The sequence below is a fragment of the Carettochelys insculpta genome, chromosome 1 (assembly GCF_033958435.1).
Source record: "Carettochelys insculpta isolate YL-2023 chromosome 1, ASM3395843v1, whole genome shotgun sequence".
Classification (NCBI taxonomy): domain Eukaryota; kingdom Metazoa; phylum Chordata; order Testudines; family Carettochelyidae; genus Carettochelys; species Carettochelys insculpta.
Window position 1 is genome coordinate 27,353,173 of NC_134137.1, and position 21,450 is coordinate 27,374,622.

The 21,450-nt window shown below is 41.4% G+C and overlaps 1 protein-coding gene across 2 annotated transcripts in view; it reads left to right on the forward strand.

Moving 5' to 3' along the window:
• The window catches only part of TMEM135 (transmembrane protein 135), a 433,205-nt gene that overhangs the window by 407,409 nt on the left and 4,346 nt on the right, over nucleotides 1-21,450 (forward strand). For both annotated transcript variants that reach the window (XM_074983922.1, XM_074983931.1), the window contains 5 exons: nucleotides 2,218-2,385; nucleotides 5,189-5,252; nucleotides 10,667-10,743; nucleotides 17,214-17,312; nucleotides 18,720-18,787. In XM_074983922.1, coding sequence (XP_074840023.1) covers nucleotides 2,218-2,385; nucleotides 5,189-5,252; nucleotides 10,667-10,743; nucleotides 17,214-17,312; nucleotides 18,720-18,787 — 476 coding nt within the window. The remainder of the gene's footprint in view (nucleotides 1-2,217; nucleotides 2,386-5,188; nucleotides 5,253-10,666; nucleotides 10,744-17,213; nucleotides 17,313-18,719; nucleotides 18,788-21,450) is intronic.

The following is a 21,450-nucleotide window of genomic DNA, read 5'->3' on the forward strand; positions in this document are numbered from 1 at the left end:
ACCCCCTGCGTTTCACAGCCAAAGTGAGAAATGCAGTAAACTCAATCCCCATCTCTGGTCCCTTGTTGCATCCCATGGTCATTATACAGTATAACTGTCCCTGCTTTCCATCCCATATCTCCTTCTGCCCCCACAGGATCATTATATAGCGGAGCCCTTCCTTTTCATGTTATAAGAAGCAATCCCATTCCAGACCCATCCCATTTTTCTGGCACAACCAAATACTAACCTTGCTTTAAATTATGTTAAGAGGAAGCTGTATACTGAATTTGATGTTCCCAGCTCTTTCCATTTAGGTGGAGTTCTTGAACGAACATAGGGATGGACAAACAGACAAACTCTATCACATATATCGTAGGTTTTCTGTCCTATGCTTGAGACTATTGTAAAACTTCCCGTACTTTTACGTAATCTAAAATTAAACTTAAAATTGGTATTTTAGTTACACAAAAGTGACAAAGTTCAGGTATCAGAGGGGTAGGAGTGTTAGTTAAGATTCATAGAGTAAATTTAATTCTGCCTGTCTCTGTTTGTGACAGAGATTTACCTTACATGATCACACCATACTGTGATGTAAACTGTGTGGAAAATATGATCTAAAAGTGCCCCAAAGGATATAATTTACTTACCTCAAAAGCTTAACTTTAGTTCAGTTTTTCAGGCCAAATGTAAAGGAGACATAGGACCTTTTTCATAAATCTGGCTATGCCTCTTCACCAGCAACATTGTAAAACACACAGTACATTTATTCCAGACTGCTCAACTACTCATCATCCACTTCCAAACCTCATTATCTAAAGTGTACAGCACTTATTTTGTTTCATAAACAGTTTCACAAGTAACAGTCAGTGGCTGTGGTGTTCAACATGCTATCCACTAGCCACATGTGGCTATTTTGCTGATTGAATGTGGTGAGTTGGCTTGAACAATAAATATATTTTCAGAATAATGTGGCTAGTTTGCCCTGCTTCAGAACTAGTCGGACACCACGGGGTGATGGAATATCATTGTGGCAAGAAATTGTTGACTGATGTTTCATCAGAATAAAGCTTTAGGATTCTTTATGAGGGATTGAAATGTCCTGTATGAGGCATAGATTTTTAATTTCGGAATTGGACAGATTGCCAATTTCAATCCTCTGTTCAGTGGTTTTATAAACAAGCAACAGAAACCTTGGTCACTGAAACATCCCACTCTGGGGCCTGCTTAACTCATTGGGAACACATACCTAGATTAATGCTTTATAACAAACTGTTCTTATCAAACTGTAAGGAAAAGAAATAAGGGGGACTTTATAAATAGTTTTCTTAAAAGCTGAAGGCTCCCCTTCCATCTCCCCCAACCCCACACGCACACACACATGAAGATGATTTTTAAGTGACTGATAGATTTTCTTCGGACTTTTCAGAGATGGTCACCTGTGGGCTAAACATGAGCTTAAGAAACATTTGAGAAAATTAAAAGAACCCGAAAAAGAAAATACTTTATAATGAAACACTGACCCAGTCTTAATTCTGGCACTATACTAAACAAACTCTGAGACAGACCAGTCTGTAAGGGTGCAGCAGTAGGAAAAAAATCATACGAACTTGTGTTCATCTTTTTTAAGTTTTGTACCTGAGTTCTCCTCTGGGTTTGCACTTCCTTCAATAGCAGACTTTGCAAAGCCTGCAAGTCAGTTGTTTGTTGAGAACCATGGACATGGGCAGAGAAGCTAGTGTCACTATCTAATTCATCGTTTTCTGAAAGGATTTTGTTTTATTATGGGTCCCTCCCCACTACCTCCACCCACACGCCCAGTACTTTCTCCAGATGTTTGAGTATGTGGTGTATTTTCTTCACCACACTGTTTTTATTTCCATACCCAATTGTGGTTGGAAGTTAAGCCATCGGGACTGTTTCAGAGAACAGAATTTTGGAGTAGAGATCGTGTGTAGCCTTTGGGGCCTTTTCAGTATCCATTCAAATTAAAAGAAGAGCTTTCAATACAGGCAGTCTAGGAGTCTATTTCCTAGTTATTTTATAGGGAAATTGGTTCAAAAAGCTAGTTTCAAGTTCCAAGAAGGGAGGGTACATTTGAAATAATGTCAACTAAGTAGGCTTTTAAAATTCTATATTTAATAAACAAGCTACCAGTTTACTTGTGTAGCTCAAGGGTTTTTGTTTTGCTTTGTGTTTTGTTTTGTTTTTAATTGTGTGTCTTAACTTTTTCTCCAGGGCTTCATTAGAATGTTCAGTGTTGGTTACCTGATCCAGTGTTGCCTTCGAATCCCATCAGCGTTCAGGCATCTGTTTACAAAACCTTCCCGGATGCTTTCACTATTCTATAACAAGGAAAACTTCCAGCTTGGTGCTTTTCTGGGATCTTTTGTCAGTATATACAAAGTAAGTGCAAAAACATTGGAAACTTAATTTAGTTTATGTTGATTTCTAAATACAAAGCCTCCGTCTTTACTTACACGTTAATCCCCTGTATGGACCCTCAGCCCATGACAAAGTCTAATGATCATGTCCTATCTAGCTGTCAAAGCTAGTTGCAATCAAATTATAAATGTCAAGCCAATACCCTAGCTGAGGATTGAATCTTCCCTTCTCCTCACAAGTGCCCAAAAAAAGCTAGGTGAGGTTTGCAGTATGCCCTGAAGGTGAGCAGATTTTGAGCTATTTCAGACATGTAGGAAAGTGAGTTTTAAAGTGAAGGGTGCATCCCAGATGGTGTCAGCAACCTTTCTGTTACACAGCTTTAGTGTCTGCACCAGAGACAGTAGTTCCCAGAAGATGCACTTTCTCAAGTGTGCAGCTCCCAGACTTTTCAGAGGTTTTAGGTCAACACTGACATGTTCAATTCTACCTTAGAATCGTACAAGTGTAGGCCTGGAAAGGACCTCAGTAGGTCATTTAGTCCAGTCCCCTCCGCTCAAGGCAGGAGTAAGTATTAACTGGACACGTTCTGAAAGGTGTTGGAAGTTTTAAGAATGGGTTAGACAATGATGGGTATTCCACAACCTTCCTAGGCAATTTGTTGCAGTGTTTAATTATGGTGATGGGGTGTTTTTCCTAATATCCAACCTAAACTGCCCTTGCTGCAATGTAAGCCCTTTGCTTTGTATCCTGTACTCAGTGCTTAACAAGAATAATTTTTTATCCTCTTGCTTGTTACAACCTCAAAAGTACCTGCAAAAAATTGCAGGATAAGCGGGTCTTTGCCCATGAAAGCTCATGCTCATACATTTCTGTTAGTCTATAAGGTGCCACAGGACCCCTTGTTGCTTTTGCAGATGGAGACTAACACAGCTACCCCTCTGATGCTTGATATGTGCTACTCTTGTGACACTCCACACATCTCTTGGGAAGCTATCTTCTACTCCAGTTTCACATTCTAAACTGATGTACGCTGTATTGTCAAGCTGATGTCGATTAGTGCAGCTCCCCTGAAGTCAACTGAATTAAATTGATTTACGCCAGTTGCGAATATGGCCCAACCTACAGCCACATGCAGAACATGCTGGTATATGCAAATGTTGATATAAAAGTAGCGATTGCATATCCTTAACTAAATTAACAATATTTCAGTTGCTTATCCAGGCATAAGTATGTGAGTATCCAAAAACTACAAACCACTAGGTCCTCCTTTCATAATCAACTGTTACCAACTGCAAAGCAAGAAAACAGAATATCACTTTTCATTTCAAGTTGCTAGAATTAGACACACTAATTGTTAATTAACAGCACTAAAAATGTTGGTGGAACTGCACTTGGAAATATATTTATTTTTTTAAAAAGACCTCAAATTTTATTTAGTTCTACATATTTTGTTGTTCAAATGACAGCCCCTCAGATCTTATCTGGAGTATATAATGGGTAAAATATTCCGCCAGCTGTTTTAAATTTTGAAGAGTGACTGCTTTTTGGATGTAGGTTACATTGTTTTTCACTTTGTATTTATACCTCATATACTAAACATAGTGTAATATAACCAGCTCCTATATAGTACCTTCTAACTACCCATGTATTGAAAGCCAAAAATAGAATGCAAGATGCAATGAGGAACCATCTTAGACCACTTCAAAAATCTTGATATCTTCAGATGTTTTTTCGGAAGTTATGCTTTTGCCAAACACAAGTTATGGTTTGATCAAAGATGAATTATTTGGTTCTATATGAAGGTAACTGGGTGGTCTGTGCTGTACAGGAGGTAAGGCTAAATGATTTATACTGATAGTCCTTTCTGGTCTTGAACACTCTAGGTCTAGGAATTGCTCATAGTAACAACAGGTTACTCTGAATTCTAATGAGACCTGAGGACAAGCTTGCACAGTTTGATAGCTTGTGCATTCCACCAACAGAAGTTGGTCCAATAAAATAAATTCTATCACTCACCTTGTTTCTCACCTCAGACCTAACATGGCAACAGCAACGCTGCTATTCCATTAAGATTTATAGCGGTATGCAAAAACTATAGGTTACTAAGAGCCTAATTTTATCAAAATATAGTGGGGAAGGGATAGCTCAGTGCTTTGAGCATTAGCCTGCTAAACCCAGGATTGTGAGCTCAGTCCTTGAGGTGGCCATTTAGGGGTCTGGGGCAAATAGATTTAAAAAAAACTCTGTCAGGGATGGTGCTTGGTTCTGCCAATAGGGCAGGGACTGGACTCAATGACCTTCTGAGGTCCCTTCCATTTCTATGAGATGTGATTCTCCTGTTTGCTGGGCAGGTAGGGAACTTCAGGGTGGTCTGGCCCTTATGGAGGTCTACTAAAGTCATCATCCTCCTGCCCTCAGGGCTACTCTTTTTCCTCACAGCAAGGGCAGGAGTGGGAGATAGATCAGCAAATGAAGCTGCTCCATCTATATGAAAAGTGATAAATGAGCAGGTGGACTTTCCCTTCTCCCTTCAGTTTAAGGTGTAGTTTGTTTGATCACGCTATGTATGCTCCCAAATGCTGAGAAAAGATTGTTTGCTCTTAATCGAACATACATAAAGTGTGCCCTTCTACCTGATGGTCTGCACCTTCTAAATGGGTATAATAGCAGCAGACACAGATGTCAGGGAGGTGGGTGTTGGCCCTTCCTGAATAACTTGTGTAGGTATTTGTGAATGATCATTGGATTATACAGTAATGTAACCAAGTCAATCACATGTTAAATAAAGCACTAACAAAGGCTATTGTATTGCTTCCCACCACAGGGTTCTAGTTGCTTCTTGCGCTGGGTACGAAATCTGGATGATGAAATTCATGCTCTTATAGCAGGTAAGTCCAGGCAAAGAAGTGTCTAGTTCTAAGTTCAGGAATATTGTCATTAGACTGACAACATCAGATTAAGTCATAGCTATAAATATGTTCCTGTTGCTTAGCTAGAGGGACTGGCTGCATATCTAGCAAGAGCTGTAAAATATCTGGACTTCCTGGAACCAGAGAGTCAAATACTAGTGAGGGCAGGGACTGAGCTTGTCTTTCATCTAAAGAACAGAATTTGAATTCCAGTGGCAGAGGGGGCAGTTGCCATGGGGCCTGGTGATTCAAAACAGCCTGGGGCTCCTGGCCACCGCCACCACCATCACCATGGAGTGGTGCAGGCAGGGAGGGAGGAACAGGGCACAGTAAGGTGTGTTCCATGCAGTGGTGAGTTCTGGGTACTCCAGCCCCATCCCTTCCATGTGAGACCACACCTCTTCCAGGACCTGGGCCCCCTCACCTTACCCAGGGACCCAGCAAGGCTCCCCACCACCCTCCACTGCCCAGGGGAGCTAATGAATGAAGCCCTTAAAACCCAAGATTCTCTGTTTCCAGTGTGGCCATTAAAGGTTGCATAACACTTTGTAAGATTAGTGGCTTACCCCTCAGTATCTCTAACCATATTTCCCCCTCCTTTCTGATTGTACAATAGGCTGTGCATAACAGGAGGGGTGGCAAGCATTTTGCCAGACTGAGTAGTTTTCAGCACTCCCCAAGAGATGGAAATAAGCAAATAAAGAATAAAATTGACTCGTCAGTGGAACAGAAAATAGCCAGTCAGCCAGTCAGTGAAGGGCTGCTTACCCACCCCCAGAACCAGGCCTGATTATCTTCCCTTCCACTGAGTGTGTATAAAACACAAAAGGGATTTCTGCCCTGCAAGAGGTGTGATTGTAGCATGCCTACATGTGACCATGCTGGCTTGATGTAGCTAGAATGGATAGCAATGGTAGTTTAGAGAAGGAAATATGGGCTTCACTGTGGACTAACTATCTGAGCATGGAGTCAGGGTCCCTATCCAGTTTCATCATCATCATCATCATCAATAATCGTGGGCTCAGTGCCCGTTGGTGTCTGATGCCTCTCTCACTATTTTCTTCCATCTTTCCCTATCCAGTGCAGAGTGGCTTAGTTTCTGTATACTAGCTCCACACCAATCTACTACATCATATATCCATTCTCTGTGTGGTCTGCCTCTCCTATTCAAACCATCCATTATTCCGAATACCATGGTCTTGATTTTTCATTTGTCATTCATTCTGCAAATATGTCCAAATAGTTGTAGCTTCCACTTTATAACCTTCTGCAGCAGGTTCTCTTCCGGCTGTATCTTCCTATATAATTCCTCACTGGTGACCTTCTGCATCCATCCTATTCTCAGAATCTTTCTATAACAACTCCTTTCGAACGCCAATATTCTTCTTTTCGAATCTTTCATTATCACCCATGTCTCACATCCATACAACATGCTGCTGAATACACACGTTTTCAAGGCGCCCAGCTTCGTTCTTAAGCTAATGGCTTTGCTTTTCCAGATCTTATCCATTGCTTTCAAACTCACTTTCTTTCGCTATTGTTCTCGCTATTTCCTTCTTACAGTCTAGATCATACATTATGTTGCTCCCCAGATATGTGAACTTCTCTACATTTTCTAGTTCAAGACCATCCACACTGATCTTCCTTCCTATTTCTTTATCTCCAAATACCGTTGTTTTTGTTTTATCGATGTTCATAATCAGTCTGTATTGCTTCCCTTCTTCGTTTAACACCTGCACCGTTTTGGCTAGCTTCTCATCTTCCTCAATGATAACTATATCATCTGCGAACATTGTTAATTCTTTTCCCGTGCACAGATATCCCTTCTACCTCTTCCTTATCTTGTCCATCACTCTTTCCAGATGTGCGATGAAGATACTTGGCGATATTGGATCTCCTTATCTCGTACCTCTACTTGTTTTAAACCAACTTCCAAACTCCCTGCATGTTCTCACCACTGCCTCCACACTACCATTGATATCTTTCAACAACTGTATTAGTCTGCTATCTGTATCCGTATGACTCCAACACCGCCCAAATCTCTTTCTGATCTATACTGTCAAATGCCTTTTGAAAATAGACGAAGCAAGTGTATACGTTTTTGTTCTTTCTTTGAGCTTTCTCCACTATCAGTCTTAGTGCCAATATCTGCTGTATGGTACTTCTATCTTTTCTGAACCCTGCTTGCTCTTCTGCTATATGTTCTTCTATCTGCGATCTTAATCTCTCAGTCAGTATCATCATCAGCACTTTACCTAGATGACTCGTTAGGGCAATCGTTCTGTAGTTCTTGCACTCCAATGTACTTCCTTTCTTGGGTATTGTCACTCGCACAGATCTTGTCCATTCCTTAGGTGCCTTCCCTTCTGTCCATGCTATATTACGTAGTTGGTGTATTTCCTGAATCATGCTTTCTCCACCATATTTGATCATCTCTCCCGTGATCTTATCATTTCCAGGGCTCTTGTTGTTTAGTTGTTTCACTGCTTTTTCTACTTCCTCCTTTGAAATATTGGTCTTGCTCTCGATGCTCGGGGAGATCTCTCTTTCAATTCTTCAATCACTCTCTCTGAGACACTCGGGTCCAACTGTGCTTTGTATAGATCAGTGCAATATCTTGTCCATCGCTGCACAATCTTCTCCCTGTTCTTGAGCACTTCTTTGTTCTCATCTTTGATAGCCATCTGCTTTGATTGCCATTTTCTATTAATATTCCTAATTGTCTTATACACCTCCCTGGTCTTACATTCGCTGTAATACCTCTCAATATCTTCACATTGCTCCTCTAACCATTTCTCCTTATCCTTTCTGGCTGCTTTCCTTTCCTCATTCCATTTCATCCTATACTGCTGTTCTGCCATCTCAGAAACATCTCTCCTGATCTTCAACGCTCTTTTCTCTTGAACCAACTTCAGTGTCTTCTGGGTAATCCACTTCTTATTGATCTTTTCTTCTTCTGGAATAGTCTGCTCAATTGCTTCTTCTATAGCAATGGCTATCCCTGCGACTCTCTTATCTAAGTCTTTCTCTGTGGCGATAATCTTCTCTTCAAGCGCTGTTCTGTATGCGTTCCCTGTTTCTTCCTCACATAGCCTCGACACATCTCTTCTTTTCTTAAACTGTCTTATATTTTCTTTTGAGTTTTATCTTGATATTTGCGATCACTAGACTGTGGTCTGAGTCTGTATCCGCTCCTTGGAAAGTTCGGCACTGCTGTACTGATGCTATCCATCTTCTTCTTATCAAAATCATATCTATCATGTTCTTGGACTTCCCGTCATTCGATCGCCATGTGTCCACTTCCTACAGTCCTTTTGTTGGAATCTCATGTTGCAAATCACCATCTCATGCTCTGTAGCAAACTCTAACAGTTTCTCACCTTGTTCGTTTCTTTCTCCATATCCAAACCTTCCCATGGCTCTCTCCCAACCTTCGTTATCTCTTCCAACCTTTGCATTCCAATCTCATCCTTTGATCAACACATCTTTCTTCGGTATCTCCTCCACTGTCTTTGTCAAGTCTGTATAAAATAGTGCAATCTCTTCCTCCGTACTGTCCGAGGTGTGTGCATACACCTGAATGACTGAGATGTTGAATGGTTTTGCTTCGAATCGTGCAACCATCATTCTTGCACTCACCGGTTTGTATCCTAATAATGCTCTTATAGCTGTTTTGCTAAGAAGGAATCCAACTCCTGTGTCATGCTTCATTTCGTTTCCTGACCAAATTACTTCACATCCGCATATCTCTCCTTATCCTGTCCAACGCATCTCTGCCAGTCCAAGTATATCACCTCAATATCTCTCCATTTCCTTCCAAAGCAGCTCTAATTTTCCAGTTGCCCACAGTGTTCGGACGTTCCATGTTCCAATGGATAGCATATGTGTTAGGTGTAATTTTCTTTCGGTAGCCAACTTATCGACCCAACCCTGATCACTTGATTGGTATCGCGGACCTTGTTCATTCGGGCGACTTCTGAGCCGGCATCTTAAAACATTTGGTTATACTGGCATCAGATTTCATTCGTATTGTTGTTTGACGGTCAGCGCATTGACACACATCTGACCAACCCTCCTCCTTCATCCAGTGTTGGGACTGGCATGGAGCTCTCAGTGGCTTCATGGTGGAGTTCTATCTGGTTTGCATGGTTTTATCTAGCCCACACTGAAGCCTGCACAGCCATGTCTGTTCTAATATTGTTCCCTGTGCCAGGTAGGCTACAGCTAACACAATGTACTTGCTTGTGCTACACGCGTGCCTTTGCTTACAATGTAAACCTATCCATAGGGAGCAAAACCCTGCCTTTATGCTTCATGGTATCTTGATAGCATATGTAGGACAGTCCATGGCCAGTGTGCAACCCCCTTTGTTTGTGCAGAACAAGTGCACACAATCCCAGGAGTTCATCAGGATAACTCTTGGAACATTGGGGTGCTGACGGCCACAAGAATCAGTTCCCTAGCGTAGCCACTGTTGAGACCATTCTCCTTCCTTACTCTGGCACTTGGACTTAAATTATGGGCATGCTATTCTCCCCCCAGCATAGGCACAGAACACCATTTACTCCCTCATTTGTAAAGCGCCTTAGGATGCTTAAGGATGAAACGCATCATATGCTGTTAAGTATTAATCTAGAGGTACTGGATTACTGCAATGTTACTGTAGAGGTATAGTCCGGCATCTGCCCTGCAGTTCTTGTTTTAGAATTTCAAAGCGCTTTGTACACAGGAAGAGAGATCTGAAGCTTGTGTTGAAATGAAAATGAGCATTTAGGTGGTTTAATCGAAACGTGATACTTTTGTTCTGAAGATTCCTTTTATAAATTACACTTGCGCTCTTTGTGTTTAGCATCACCGGCAATAAATTGTACTCGGCACAAATCTTCCCTAGTTTCCTGCTCGATACTTGATCTTTCCTGGTTCATCATAGAAGTTGCTCTGTATGCCATTAGCATGCTCATTTAGAAAGAGGCACTGCGCCCAAAGCACATCCCTGAGGGAGTGGGAAGTGAGTATGTACAAAGTGTTCACTGTCTGCCTGGTACACAGTGCTGCTCCTTGGGGCCTGCTATGCAGCAGGGATGTGGGTTTGTAGAGACTGTCCAGAGCATCTCAGCTGTAGGCATCTTTGGGACCAGTTTTGGGGAGGTGGTTGGTATTTGGGGCCAGGGAGCTGGCAACGGGGCTAAAGATTTGGCTCGTAGTGTCAAAACAAGAAATGTCTGTCCTTTATAAAAAGCATAAAAGACGCTTTCATAGACAGCACAGAAACATTACTGGCTGTTGGTCACAAGATTGTGTAGTGTCAGGACTTCAATGAGCTCTAAGTAATATAGCAACAGCAGACAAGTAGTTGAAGCTCTTACCAATAATTTTGTTTTCTCATTGTTGCAGGGTCCCTTGCAGGAGTTTCTATGATGTTTTACAAGAGCACGACTATCTCCATGTACCTGGCTTGCAAATTAGTGGAGGTAAGGTACACTGTTAGTTCCAACATGTGTCATCTTAGCTGTGCAAACAGGGTGAAGGAAGAAAACAAATGTTACAACTATTGGCCAAAAGTGGAAATGTAACATGAAATTGTACAATGATACTATTACACCAGCTGTGTCCAGAGATGGCTCAGTTCTGCGGTCTCATTTCCTTCAACCCCTCCTTTCCGGAATGAAGTCTAACAGTCTCTTGTCCATGTATATATATTCCCCATCATCTCCTGATAACTGCCTTTTGGGTAGCCTCCTGCTGTGTTGCCTTTGCATAATTTCCAATCTAAAAGTTCCAAGAATGTACATTTTGTCTGTTTCCGCCACAAACACAAATCAAAACTAGTCCTTCCCTTCAGATTTATTGCCAAAAGCTGCAGCTGACTTCCTGCCTCTGTTCCCTGCTTTTGGCATTAGTCTGAATTATGGTAACTCAACATAGTTTGGGTTTTAGCAATGCAGCTGAAATTGCTTTTCTGTTCACTGGAATTGATCACATTCTAACCTGGAACGTGACCACTAGTTGCAGTTCTTTTTGTTCTGAGTCTGAAAATCTATTCTGTTTTACTTTGATGAGCTGTTAAAATCATGTTAGCCTAGGAGAAAGTAAAAATGAAGAATGACTGCTTATACAAACAATTCAGGCACTGTTCTTATGTCCACATTTATATTAACAGTTTATTCATATGTGAGATGGAATAGAAAAGGAGAGGTCATTCTTTGGAGTATTGTGTAGGGTGTAACTAAGTTGTTAAGTTTCAGTCTGATTTTTCTGTGAAATCACAAGTTAGTCCTGGCTCATGCCCCAGCATCCCCACTGGGATAAATTGACAATGCCTAACCATTACACCTAGATCTTGAACCACTGCCACTTCCTTCCACTGACCTCAAGGACTCCAGTCTCTAATACTGTTAATCCAGCCCCTTTGCCAGCTATGAATTTGCTTTCAAGAAAAGAGAAATGAGAAGAGTAAAAAGAAATGTGAAATAAAGAGAAATACATAACATGGTCCTACATATTCCTTACAATCCAGGCTCAGATTCTGAAGGTGGTTTATGTGATGATATGTTAACACAGCCCGGTCCCAGAGATTTATCGCTGTTATATTAGTTTTATGTAGTTCAGGGCTCCATTTATAATAAAGAAAATACAACAAGAAGTCCTGTGGCAACTTCTAGTCTAACAGATATTTTGGATAGTATCAGAGAGGGAGCTGTGCTAGTCTCTATACTATCAAAACAAAAAAGCAGTAAAGTAGCACTTGAAAGACTAAAAAAATAATTAGGTGAGCTTTCATGGGACAGACCCACTTCTTCAGACCATAGCCATACCAGAACAGACGCAATATTTAAGGCACAGAGAACCAAAAATGGTAATCAAGGTGGACAAATCAGAAGAAAATTGATCAAGGTGAGCAAATCAGAGAGTGGAGGGGTAGAAGGGGGGTGGTGGTCAAGAATTAGATTAAGCCAAGTATGCAAACGAGCCCCTATAGTGACTCAGAAAATTCTCATCCTGGTTCAAACCACGTGCTAGTGTGTCAAATTTGAATATAAAAGACAATTCGACAGTCTCTCTTTCAAGAGTGGTGTGAAAATTTTTCTTCAGTAACACTCAAACTCTTATCTCATTAACAGAATGGCCCGCTCCATTAAAATGTTGGCTAATAGGTTTGTGGATCTGGAGTGTTTTTATGTCTGTTTTTGCCCATTAACTCTTTATATAAGGGAATTTGAGGTTTGTCCAATATACAAAGCATCTGGGCATTGTTGGCACATGATGGCATATTTGATGTTAGTTGAGGAACATGAGAATGTGCCTGTGATTCTGTGAATAACCTGGTTAGGTCCAGTGATGGTATTTCCAGAGAAGATATGTGGACAAAGCTGGCAGGAGGCTTTGTTGCAAGGAAAAGTTCCAGGACTGGTGTTCCTGCGATATAGACTGTGGCTGTTGGTGAGAATCCTTACAAGGCTGGGAGGTTGTCTGTAGGAGAGAACAGGCCTGTCACCAAGGGACTTCTGGAGTGTGGCATCCTGACTAAGGATAGGTTGTAGGTCTTTAATAATTCGTTGCAGTGGTTTGAGTTGTGAGCTGTAGGTGATGACCCGTGGTGTTCTGTTCTTGGCTTTTTTGGGCCTATCTGTGGTAGCTGGTCTCTGGGTATTCGTCTGGCCCTGTTAATTTGTTTTTTTATTTCTCCTGGTGGGTAATTCAGGTTTATGAATATTTGGTAAAGATCTTGTAATTTTTGGTCTCTGTCAGTTGGATCAGAGCAAATGTGATTGTACCTAAGGGCTTGACTGTAAACAATGGATCTAGTTATGTGTGCAGGATGGAAGCTAGAAGGGTGTAGGTAAAGTATTGCGATCAGTGGGTTTCTGGTAGAGTGTGATACTGATCAGGCCATCCTTGATTTGTAGCATAGCGTCCAGGAAATGTATCTCTCACGTGGAGTAATTGAGGTATAAGTTGATGGTTGATAACAATCTGCACCCCACCATCAACTTATGCCTCGATTAATCAGGATGCCACACTCCAGCTTTGTCTACATATCTTTTCTGGAGATACCATCATTGAACCTAACCAGGTTAGTCACAGAATCATGGGCACATTCTCATGTTCCTTAACTAACATCATATGTACCATCATGTGCCAACAATAATGTTTTGTATATTGGACAGACTTCAAACTCTCTTAGACAAAGAGTTAATGGGCACAAAACATACATAAAAACACTCCAGATCCACAAACCTGTTCACCGGCATTTTAATGGAGTGGGTCATTCTGTTAATGACTTAAGAGTTTGCGTGTTACTGAAGAAAAATTTTCACACCACTCTTGAAAGAGAAACTGCCGAACTGTCTTTCATATTCAAATTCGACTCATTAACACACGGTTTGAACCAGGATGAGAATTTTCTGAGTCACTATAGGGGCTCGTTTGCATACTTGGCTTAATCTAATTCTTGACCTCCCCCGCACCCTTTCCACTCCTCTACGCTCTGATTTGCTCACCTTCATCAATTTTTTTCTGATTTGTCCACTGTGATTACTGTTTTTGGTTCTCTGTGCCTTAAATATTGCATCTGTTCTGGTACGGCTATGGTCTGAAGAAGTGGGTCTGTCCAACGAAAGCTCACCTAATAAATTATTTTGTTAGTGTTTAAAGTACTACATATTTTGGAGTATAAACTTTCTTAGGGTAAAGACCCATGTCCTCAGATGCAATGTCAAAAAAACGTTATGCTTGAGTGCTGATCATTTTCTCTGGACTTTGAGACACTGTGGCTACAGTGAAATAAGAAAAATACTGTGTGTGGCTTTTTCCAGTTTTTACTACTTTTACAAGATTATGCAAGCCAAGGGTAACTGACCGAAGAGGCGTATGCTGCTTGGACGGTCAAGCTGTGTTCAACAAAATAAACTTTACATGTTTTCTCAAAAAGAAAACTATGTGATTTTGAGTTGCTTAAGAGTAGCAAAATACCCGTTGTATCTTGTTGGCTTTGTTCTTTCTTAAAAGAAGTACGTATCAGAGGTTACCTCCTGTAATCTCCAAAGCCTAAAATACCCCTTTAAAATAAGTGAATCCATGCTGTGAAATGTCATGCAGACATTTGAGGTAAATTTTTTAAAAGCATCTAAGTGACTTAGGGGCCAGAGTCTCCTTTTCAAAGGTTCTTTAGGCACTTAGAAACCAGAAGGCTCTTCTACAGATGGGGTAATACACACTGCGAGGAAGGGGGAATATTAATAAAGTGCACTCATGTGTTGCACACTAAATGCTCTAAGTAGGGCCTGCCAGTTCTTGTTACAGGTTCCCAAGTGCTCATTAACAAAGTGCTGTTTAATAGGATTCAGGAGACTCTACATTCTAATCTCAGCACTTACACTCAGACAAGTCATTTCAGCTATCTGCCACAATAATCACATTTGTACTATATGACAGGATCCCCACAGTTCAACCTGGATCAGTGGGACTGCTGTGCCCCCTAACTCTCTACCTGGACTGTCTCTCACAATGCTATGACAGTAACGACCAGCAAACCCTTCCATGTGCTGTGATCATTCAGTCATCAGCACGTGGAGCCCCAGCCCCAGCTAAATCAAATGAATCTTCCCTGAGCCGTGCATGAGTCCTAGAGAGAGAGCAGCAGTAACCAGTCACCTCAGCTCCGGCACTTACATCATAGAAATACACCATGCTGCACTGCTCCGTTCTCCTTTGGACAGCATAAACTTATGAATTTGTTTGCCTTGTTAGTACAGGAAAGTGGACATGCACCAGCCTCTATTCTGAGCTGAGATTCCTCGTGCACTTCAACCAAAAGCACATCTTTTTTTTGGTAAAGTGTAACACAGATGTATCATCTTATGTATTATGGCAGACCAAAAGCAGTGGGCTGTAAGAGCCTTATCAAGGGCAGATACAGTGGGAGGTGGGTAAATGGGTTTCTATTACCTACATAAAAGAGCCCTTGAGGCTTATGTAGAGCTGTCCTGCCGCAGCAGGCTAATTAGACACGGGCGGTCAGTTAAGGCAAGATGAGTCCCTATTTTACGTTTTCTTCCAGCTGCTAGAAAGATCGTTGCAGAGATGTGGGGTCAGGTGGTCCTCAGTGCATTTGTGCCCTCTCTAGAGAGGCCTCTGGGAGAATGTATTCTTCTTCATAGCCCATCAAAACCTATCTGGCCAGCGATAATTGCTCCTTTGTTGCTACTTATTCTAGCTGACCATTCCCTACTTGACCTATTTCAGTAACACACACACACACACACACACACACACACACACACACACACACACACACACACACACACACACAGAGCAACAAAAAGTCTTGTGGCACCTTATAGACTAACAGATATTTTGGAGCATAAGCTTTCGTGGGCAAAGATCCGCTTTATCAGATGTATTTTGTGGGTGTTTGCCCACAAAAGCTTATGCTCCAAAATATCTGTTAGTCTATAAGGTGCCACAAGACTTTTTGTTGTTCTCGAAGCTACAGACTAACACAGCTACCTCTCTGATACTACACACAGAGCAGTACTTTATAACTTCACACTCAGTGACAGGGCATATAACTCAACAATATAGTAATGTTCAGCAGATCAAGACTTTTTAAATGATACCTCAAGGCGTGCATTGGATAAATGTGTCATAATTGTATGACATTAGCAAATATGGGGGAGGAGGGGAGTCCATGGTGTTTCTTAACTTTCCTCACAGAGCTCTATGAAGGCTAGTTAATGTTCAGCTAATTTTGAAGATGGAAACTGTCACTGCTTTGACAAACTAGGCATCTATTTACATTGTGACTGGTTCTTAAGCTTGGTTTGTTTGCCACCTGCTTCAGAGTGGGTGATGGGTGGGCATTCCCATCTCTCAAACTAAACCATGGTACAGTGTGATCATTGTCCCTCGATGTCTCTCTCCATGCTCTGTGACCTCCAGTCTACCTTTATTCTTGTCTTTATTCTTTCTGTCTTTGAAAGCTTTCTAGTTATTTCATTTTCATTTTATTTTTGCTCTCTTCCACTGGTTTGTGGTTCTCTTTTACATTCCCTCATTCTCTGGCAGGCTGCATGTTGCTTACTGGGTGCATGGGAGAGGGAATCTGAAGTGGATTTCATTGGTGACCAGTGAGCTGCATGCCCCAGAAACAGTGGAAAGAAGTGCATGCAGCTGTATCTGTCTGAGTGGTTCCCACGGCTAGCTGCCTCAGCAATCACTGCAAAAGCAGTGATAGAAAATGGATTGCTTTTCCCCAGAGCTGTAAAAGATGGGATGGATCTGGGTTCTTAAAGCTGTGCTTGCCTCCATGGCTGCTCTTCTGTGCTCTCCCCCTCCAGTTAGTCTGCAGCCAGTAATACTGGGAAACCTTTACAGGGTTGAACCTCTCTAATTGGGAACCCTGTCTTCCACAACATCCGTAATCTGGCATGATTTTAGTTATCCAGCTGACCACTTATCATGGGTGTGGCCAAGTTTCCTGTGGTCCCACAAAGTTTGTTTCCAGCCACTAGTCCTGGCACTCAGAATTCCATGCTGTTATTAGCTGTAATTTACCCCGTGTGTCTTCTAAGAGCCCAGTGAGCAGTGGAAGTGTTGGTAGTGCTGCTAGACAATATTTACCTCCCGTGGTCCAGCAAATTCTCTCATCCAGCACCAGGTCAGGTTCCAAGGTGCTGGATTAGGGAGGTTCAACCTGCATTACATCTTGCCATGGACTGAATGTAAACATCACTCCAGTGGAGAATCCATAGGTAAATTACAGAATATCCACAAGTTTGCATGTCCTAGCGCTTGCTTAGGAAAGAAGTCATATGAATTTCAGTAGCTGTCACAAATTTGGCAGGGGACTTCAGGGATGGGACCGTAACTAAAGACAAAGTACATATTATTTGCCTTTTGGTCTGGATTATTCAGCATGTGTATTTGTCTGTTTTTATAGACCATGTATTTCAAAGGAATTGAAGCAGGAAAGGTTCCCTATTTTCCTCATGCAGACAGCATCATCTATGCCATTTCCACAGCAATCTGCTTTCAGGCGGTAAGTAAAAAGCAAAATTTGTTCAAGTTATTTCAACTTTTGATTAAATCAATTGGTTGAAATGAGATTCTGCAATAAAGCAGGAGTTAGTGCAGTCTGTCTCTTATTATTCCTGCATCGGCCACACTGATATTGTACTGCTACTGTGGGAAGATGATTGAGTGCTTCCATGACCGCTTATCACTGGTAATGTAATGTGGGGATCATAAGCAGGTTTTGACATGTGTGGAAAAAAATTTCAAAGGTGATTAAGAATGCACTGATTGGCAGGCACTTCACCTCACTTGGTATTTTGCTTTCCTTCTTAATATTTAACCACAGTGTACTGCTGAATTGGAAAAATTCCAATCCACTTTAACTGCAGCTATAGATTAGAAAAATCTGAAGAAACTAATAAGGAAATCTCCAATTTACAACTTGAAGGAAGCTGCAGTTGTCTCCTCTCTGCTCTCTGAAATCAGCTATTCCTTGACCACCTATCTGTAGTGCCTCAAAACCATCTCTTCCTCCACTTACACCATGGCTCACCCCACCTCTCTTTCCTTGCCTTATTCAGTGTAGCCCTGGCTGTGCTTGTTGAACCAATAGCTCAGTGTTTAGTGTGCTGGCCTTGTAAAACAGGGGTTGTGCGTTGGATCTTTGTTGTGGCCTCAGATGTATTCCATGATAACAGCTTTCAGGTACGTATGGGCAAGGTAGACAAACATCTGTCAGTGATGATCTAGATGGTGCTGGGTCCTGCTGTGAGTGCAGGGGAATGGGCTTGATGACCTCAAAAGGTCCCTTCTAGTCCTGTGATTCTTTTCTTAATCTACTTCTCATCTCTGCTGCAAAAGTCCTGGTTGTGTTGACCAAGTTGCCTGCCACTTTCTGCTACTGCATCCTGCATCTGAGTGCTGCTGTCAGAATCTGCCAATCCTACTTCTGTTGCTCAGGCTGAATGTATTTCTGGAGCTTTTTATTCTCCAGGAGTGAGAATCTGTTTTCTACACGTCTCTGTTAGAATATATCAAGTTGCTTGTAGTCAATTCTTAGTCTCTGGTGCTTAACAACAACAACACCACCACCACAAAAAACCCACCACACCCACATAATACTCTAATCACCCACAGAGTATCCCTATAAAGTGGGATATCTTCTATCTTTGTGTCTAAGGGAATTGATGGAGGCACCTCAGGTGACCAGGCTTCACACAGGGAAACAGACATACTTTGGTCTGATGGTCAGAAACTTTAACTTTGGTTCTCTGTCTAGTCATCCGCACTTAGCCTAGTTCCAAGGGTAAGTCTCTATAGTGACTGCATATCAGTAGGGAGTAAGAATTGCAGGTAGGTCGCTTTCATTTTCTTAGTATCCAGTGTTTTAATTACTTAGTAGGAGAAATTGTAATCAATGTTCTGATTGTAGGCTGTGATGGAAGTTCAGAGCCTGAGACCTTCTTACTGGAAATTCCTTTTACGACTGACAAAAGGCAGGTAAGTTACTGAGGTGGTTGCAAAGGCTTAGTAGCAGATTTCATTTTAGCTAGACAGATGCCGTATTCTTTCATTCATTTGCTGCCAAGTCTACTTGATCAGTCCGTATTATATAAGGTATTAGGTGAAATTGGTAGTGAAGAGGTGTCAAAATACATGAATGTGACTATCACTTTTGAATCCAAAGTGTATGAGAAAATCTGGTTTCATATCGTACAAAATTTTTAAGATGTTACTCTAAAGTGAGTAGCTCAGCACCAGGCAGTTAAACGGAGACCTTTGGAGAGCATCTTGGTCAAAAACGGTTTTGGAATGTCAGACTTTCAGACCTAATTCTGTTTTGCAAGCTTTGTAATTGACTCACTACTTGTTTTTCAGGAAATTATCCATGTAATTTTATTCTTTTAAAATCAAAATCATGTTCAAAGTTGTCTAACATTCTCATTTATCAAAAGTGCTGAGTTCCAAATATCACATGTAAAATCATTGCCTATCATTTTCATGTAATAAAAATGTTTTACGCTGATTTCTAACAACACAATTTCGATAATATAGAAATAAAACAATTGATAGACATGCCAAGAATTTTCACAAAACTTTTCAAATGTTGAACATTTTGGCATTTTTCATAAACAATCTTAAAAATACATATTTTTGTTGGAATATTGGAATTCTGAAAAATTTGGCCAGTTATCATAGGCTTTTTAAAATTTCACAACCAGCTGAATCCTGTTTTGTTCTGTATTTGCACATGAAATCTAAAATATTCTTTTAAAATTTGTGGGTTTTTACCAGAAATCAGTTTATGATTTATGCATGTTCCTTTTCTACACTAAACCCCTGTCAGTCTAACCTACACAACTTCATCTACGCAAATAGTGTAGCTGACGTTGATGTACTTACTGTTTTGTCTTCCACGCAGTAATGCCATAATGTCAGCAAGGCTGCTCTCCCATCAACTCTGGCTACTCTTCACTGGAGTACCACGTGCCATGAAAGAACACTCGGAGATTGATTCATCTCATTTAAGCAGATGCAATAAAATCAACAGCTGGTGGATCAATCACTGTGGCCGTGTCTACACTTACCAAAAACTTTGAAATGGCCATGCTAATGGCCAGATCGAAGAATCCTCATGAGGCGCTGAAATGCATATTCACCGTCTCATTAGCATGCCGCCAGCCGCGTCACTTTGAAAGTGCCGTGGTTCACTCTCCCACAGCTCGTGTACACGGGGGTCCTTTTCGAAAGGACCCTGCCAACGTTGGAATCCCCTCATTCCTATCAACGCCTCATGAGTATTCTTTGATCTGGCCATCAGCATGGTCATTTTGAAGCTTTTAGTAAATTTAGACGTAGCCTGAAACTGACAATGCAGCAGAACACAATACAAGATTAACCACTTGAAAAGCAGTCTAAAAGTAGACTGGCCAAAATGGGAGGAATTATGGAAGCTCATAATTCTCCAAACAGAACGAAAAAGAAAGGGGTTAAATTGTTAATGTGCAAAATGGTACAAAAGGCCAATATGTCAATCTAAAAGTCACACTTCTTCATGAATTATTTTGCCCTAAGCTAACGGTAACTGAAAGAGATACATAGAGAAAGCAGCATGTTTTTCACTGTGTTTTGATATCACTTTTTATATAATCAGTTTGACTCTTTTTTGCAGACATTCATTTTATTCTGATGCTTGTGTGGGTCTTTCATAATAATGGGAGAGTGAAAATATCTTAAGAATAAGAAAATATAGTAACTGCACTAATATGTGCGAGGGGAACTTGGAGACATGCAAGTAGAACTGTGCTTGGTGCATGCTAGGGAAAAGAAAATGGCTTTTTTTTTCCGGTAGAAATAGTCAAATGTATTAAATAAAACACAAATCACCTGTTAAGTCAAACTGCATGCTTCAGGTGTCTCGAACTGAGGTCCACAGGCTCCCAGGGAACTCCAAGGGGTCCGTAGATCCTGGTGATCAAATTGTTCCTCCACCCCACTCCCTCTCAGTGCTTCCTGGGACCCACAGCGTGGGGCTAAGACAGACTTACCTGCCCTGGTTCCATGCGGCTCCTGGCAGCAGCCACAAGAACCCTGCAGTCTTGGTGACATGTGGGCAGCCAGGGAGGCTCCACACACAGCCCCACCCAAATTCTAGCTCTTCAGCTCCCATTGGTTGGAAGGATAGATGCTGAAGGTATAGAACCTGTGGGGGCGAGGGTAGTGCATGGCACCTCATTGACTGCCCATGCATCTACAGACCACAGGGGCTGCTTCTTGGGAACCACAGTAAGTGCCAACAACACCCTGACTCCCTTCCTACAATGAAAACATCTCATTCCCCCGTACTCTGCGCTGATTAGGACTCAGTTGGAGTACTGTCTGAGCACCACATTTTAGGAAATATGTGGAAAAATTGGAGAGGGTCCAAAGAAGAGCAACTAAAAATGTTTAAAAAATATGACCTGTGAGAAAAGATTAAAAGAACTGCATTTGTTTAGTTTGGAAAAGAAAAGGCTGAGAGGGGACACAATAGCAATTTTTAAGTAACTAAAAGGGTGTTAAAAGGAGAGGGAGAAAATTTATTTTCCTTAATCTCTGATGATAGGACAAGAAGCAATCAGCTTAAGATGCAGCAGTTGGACATTAGGAAAAATTTCAGAACT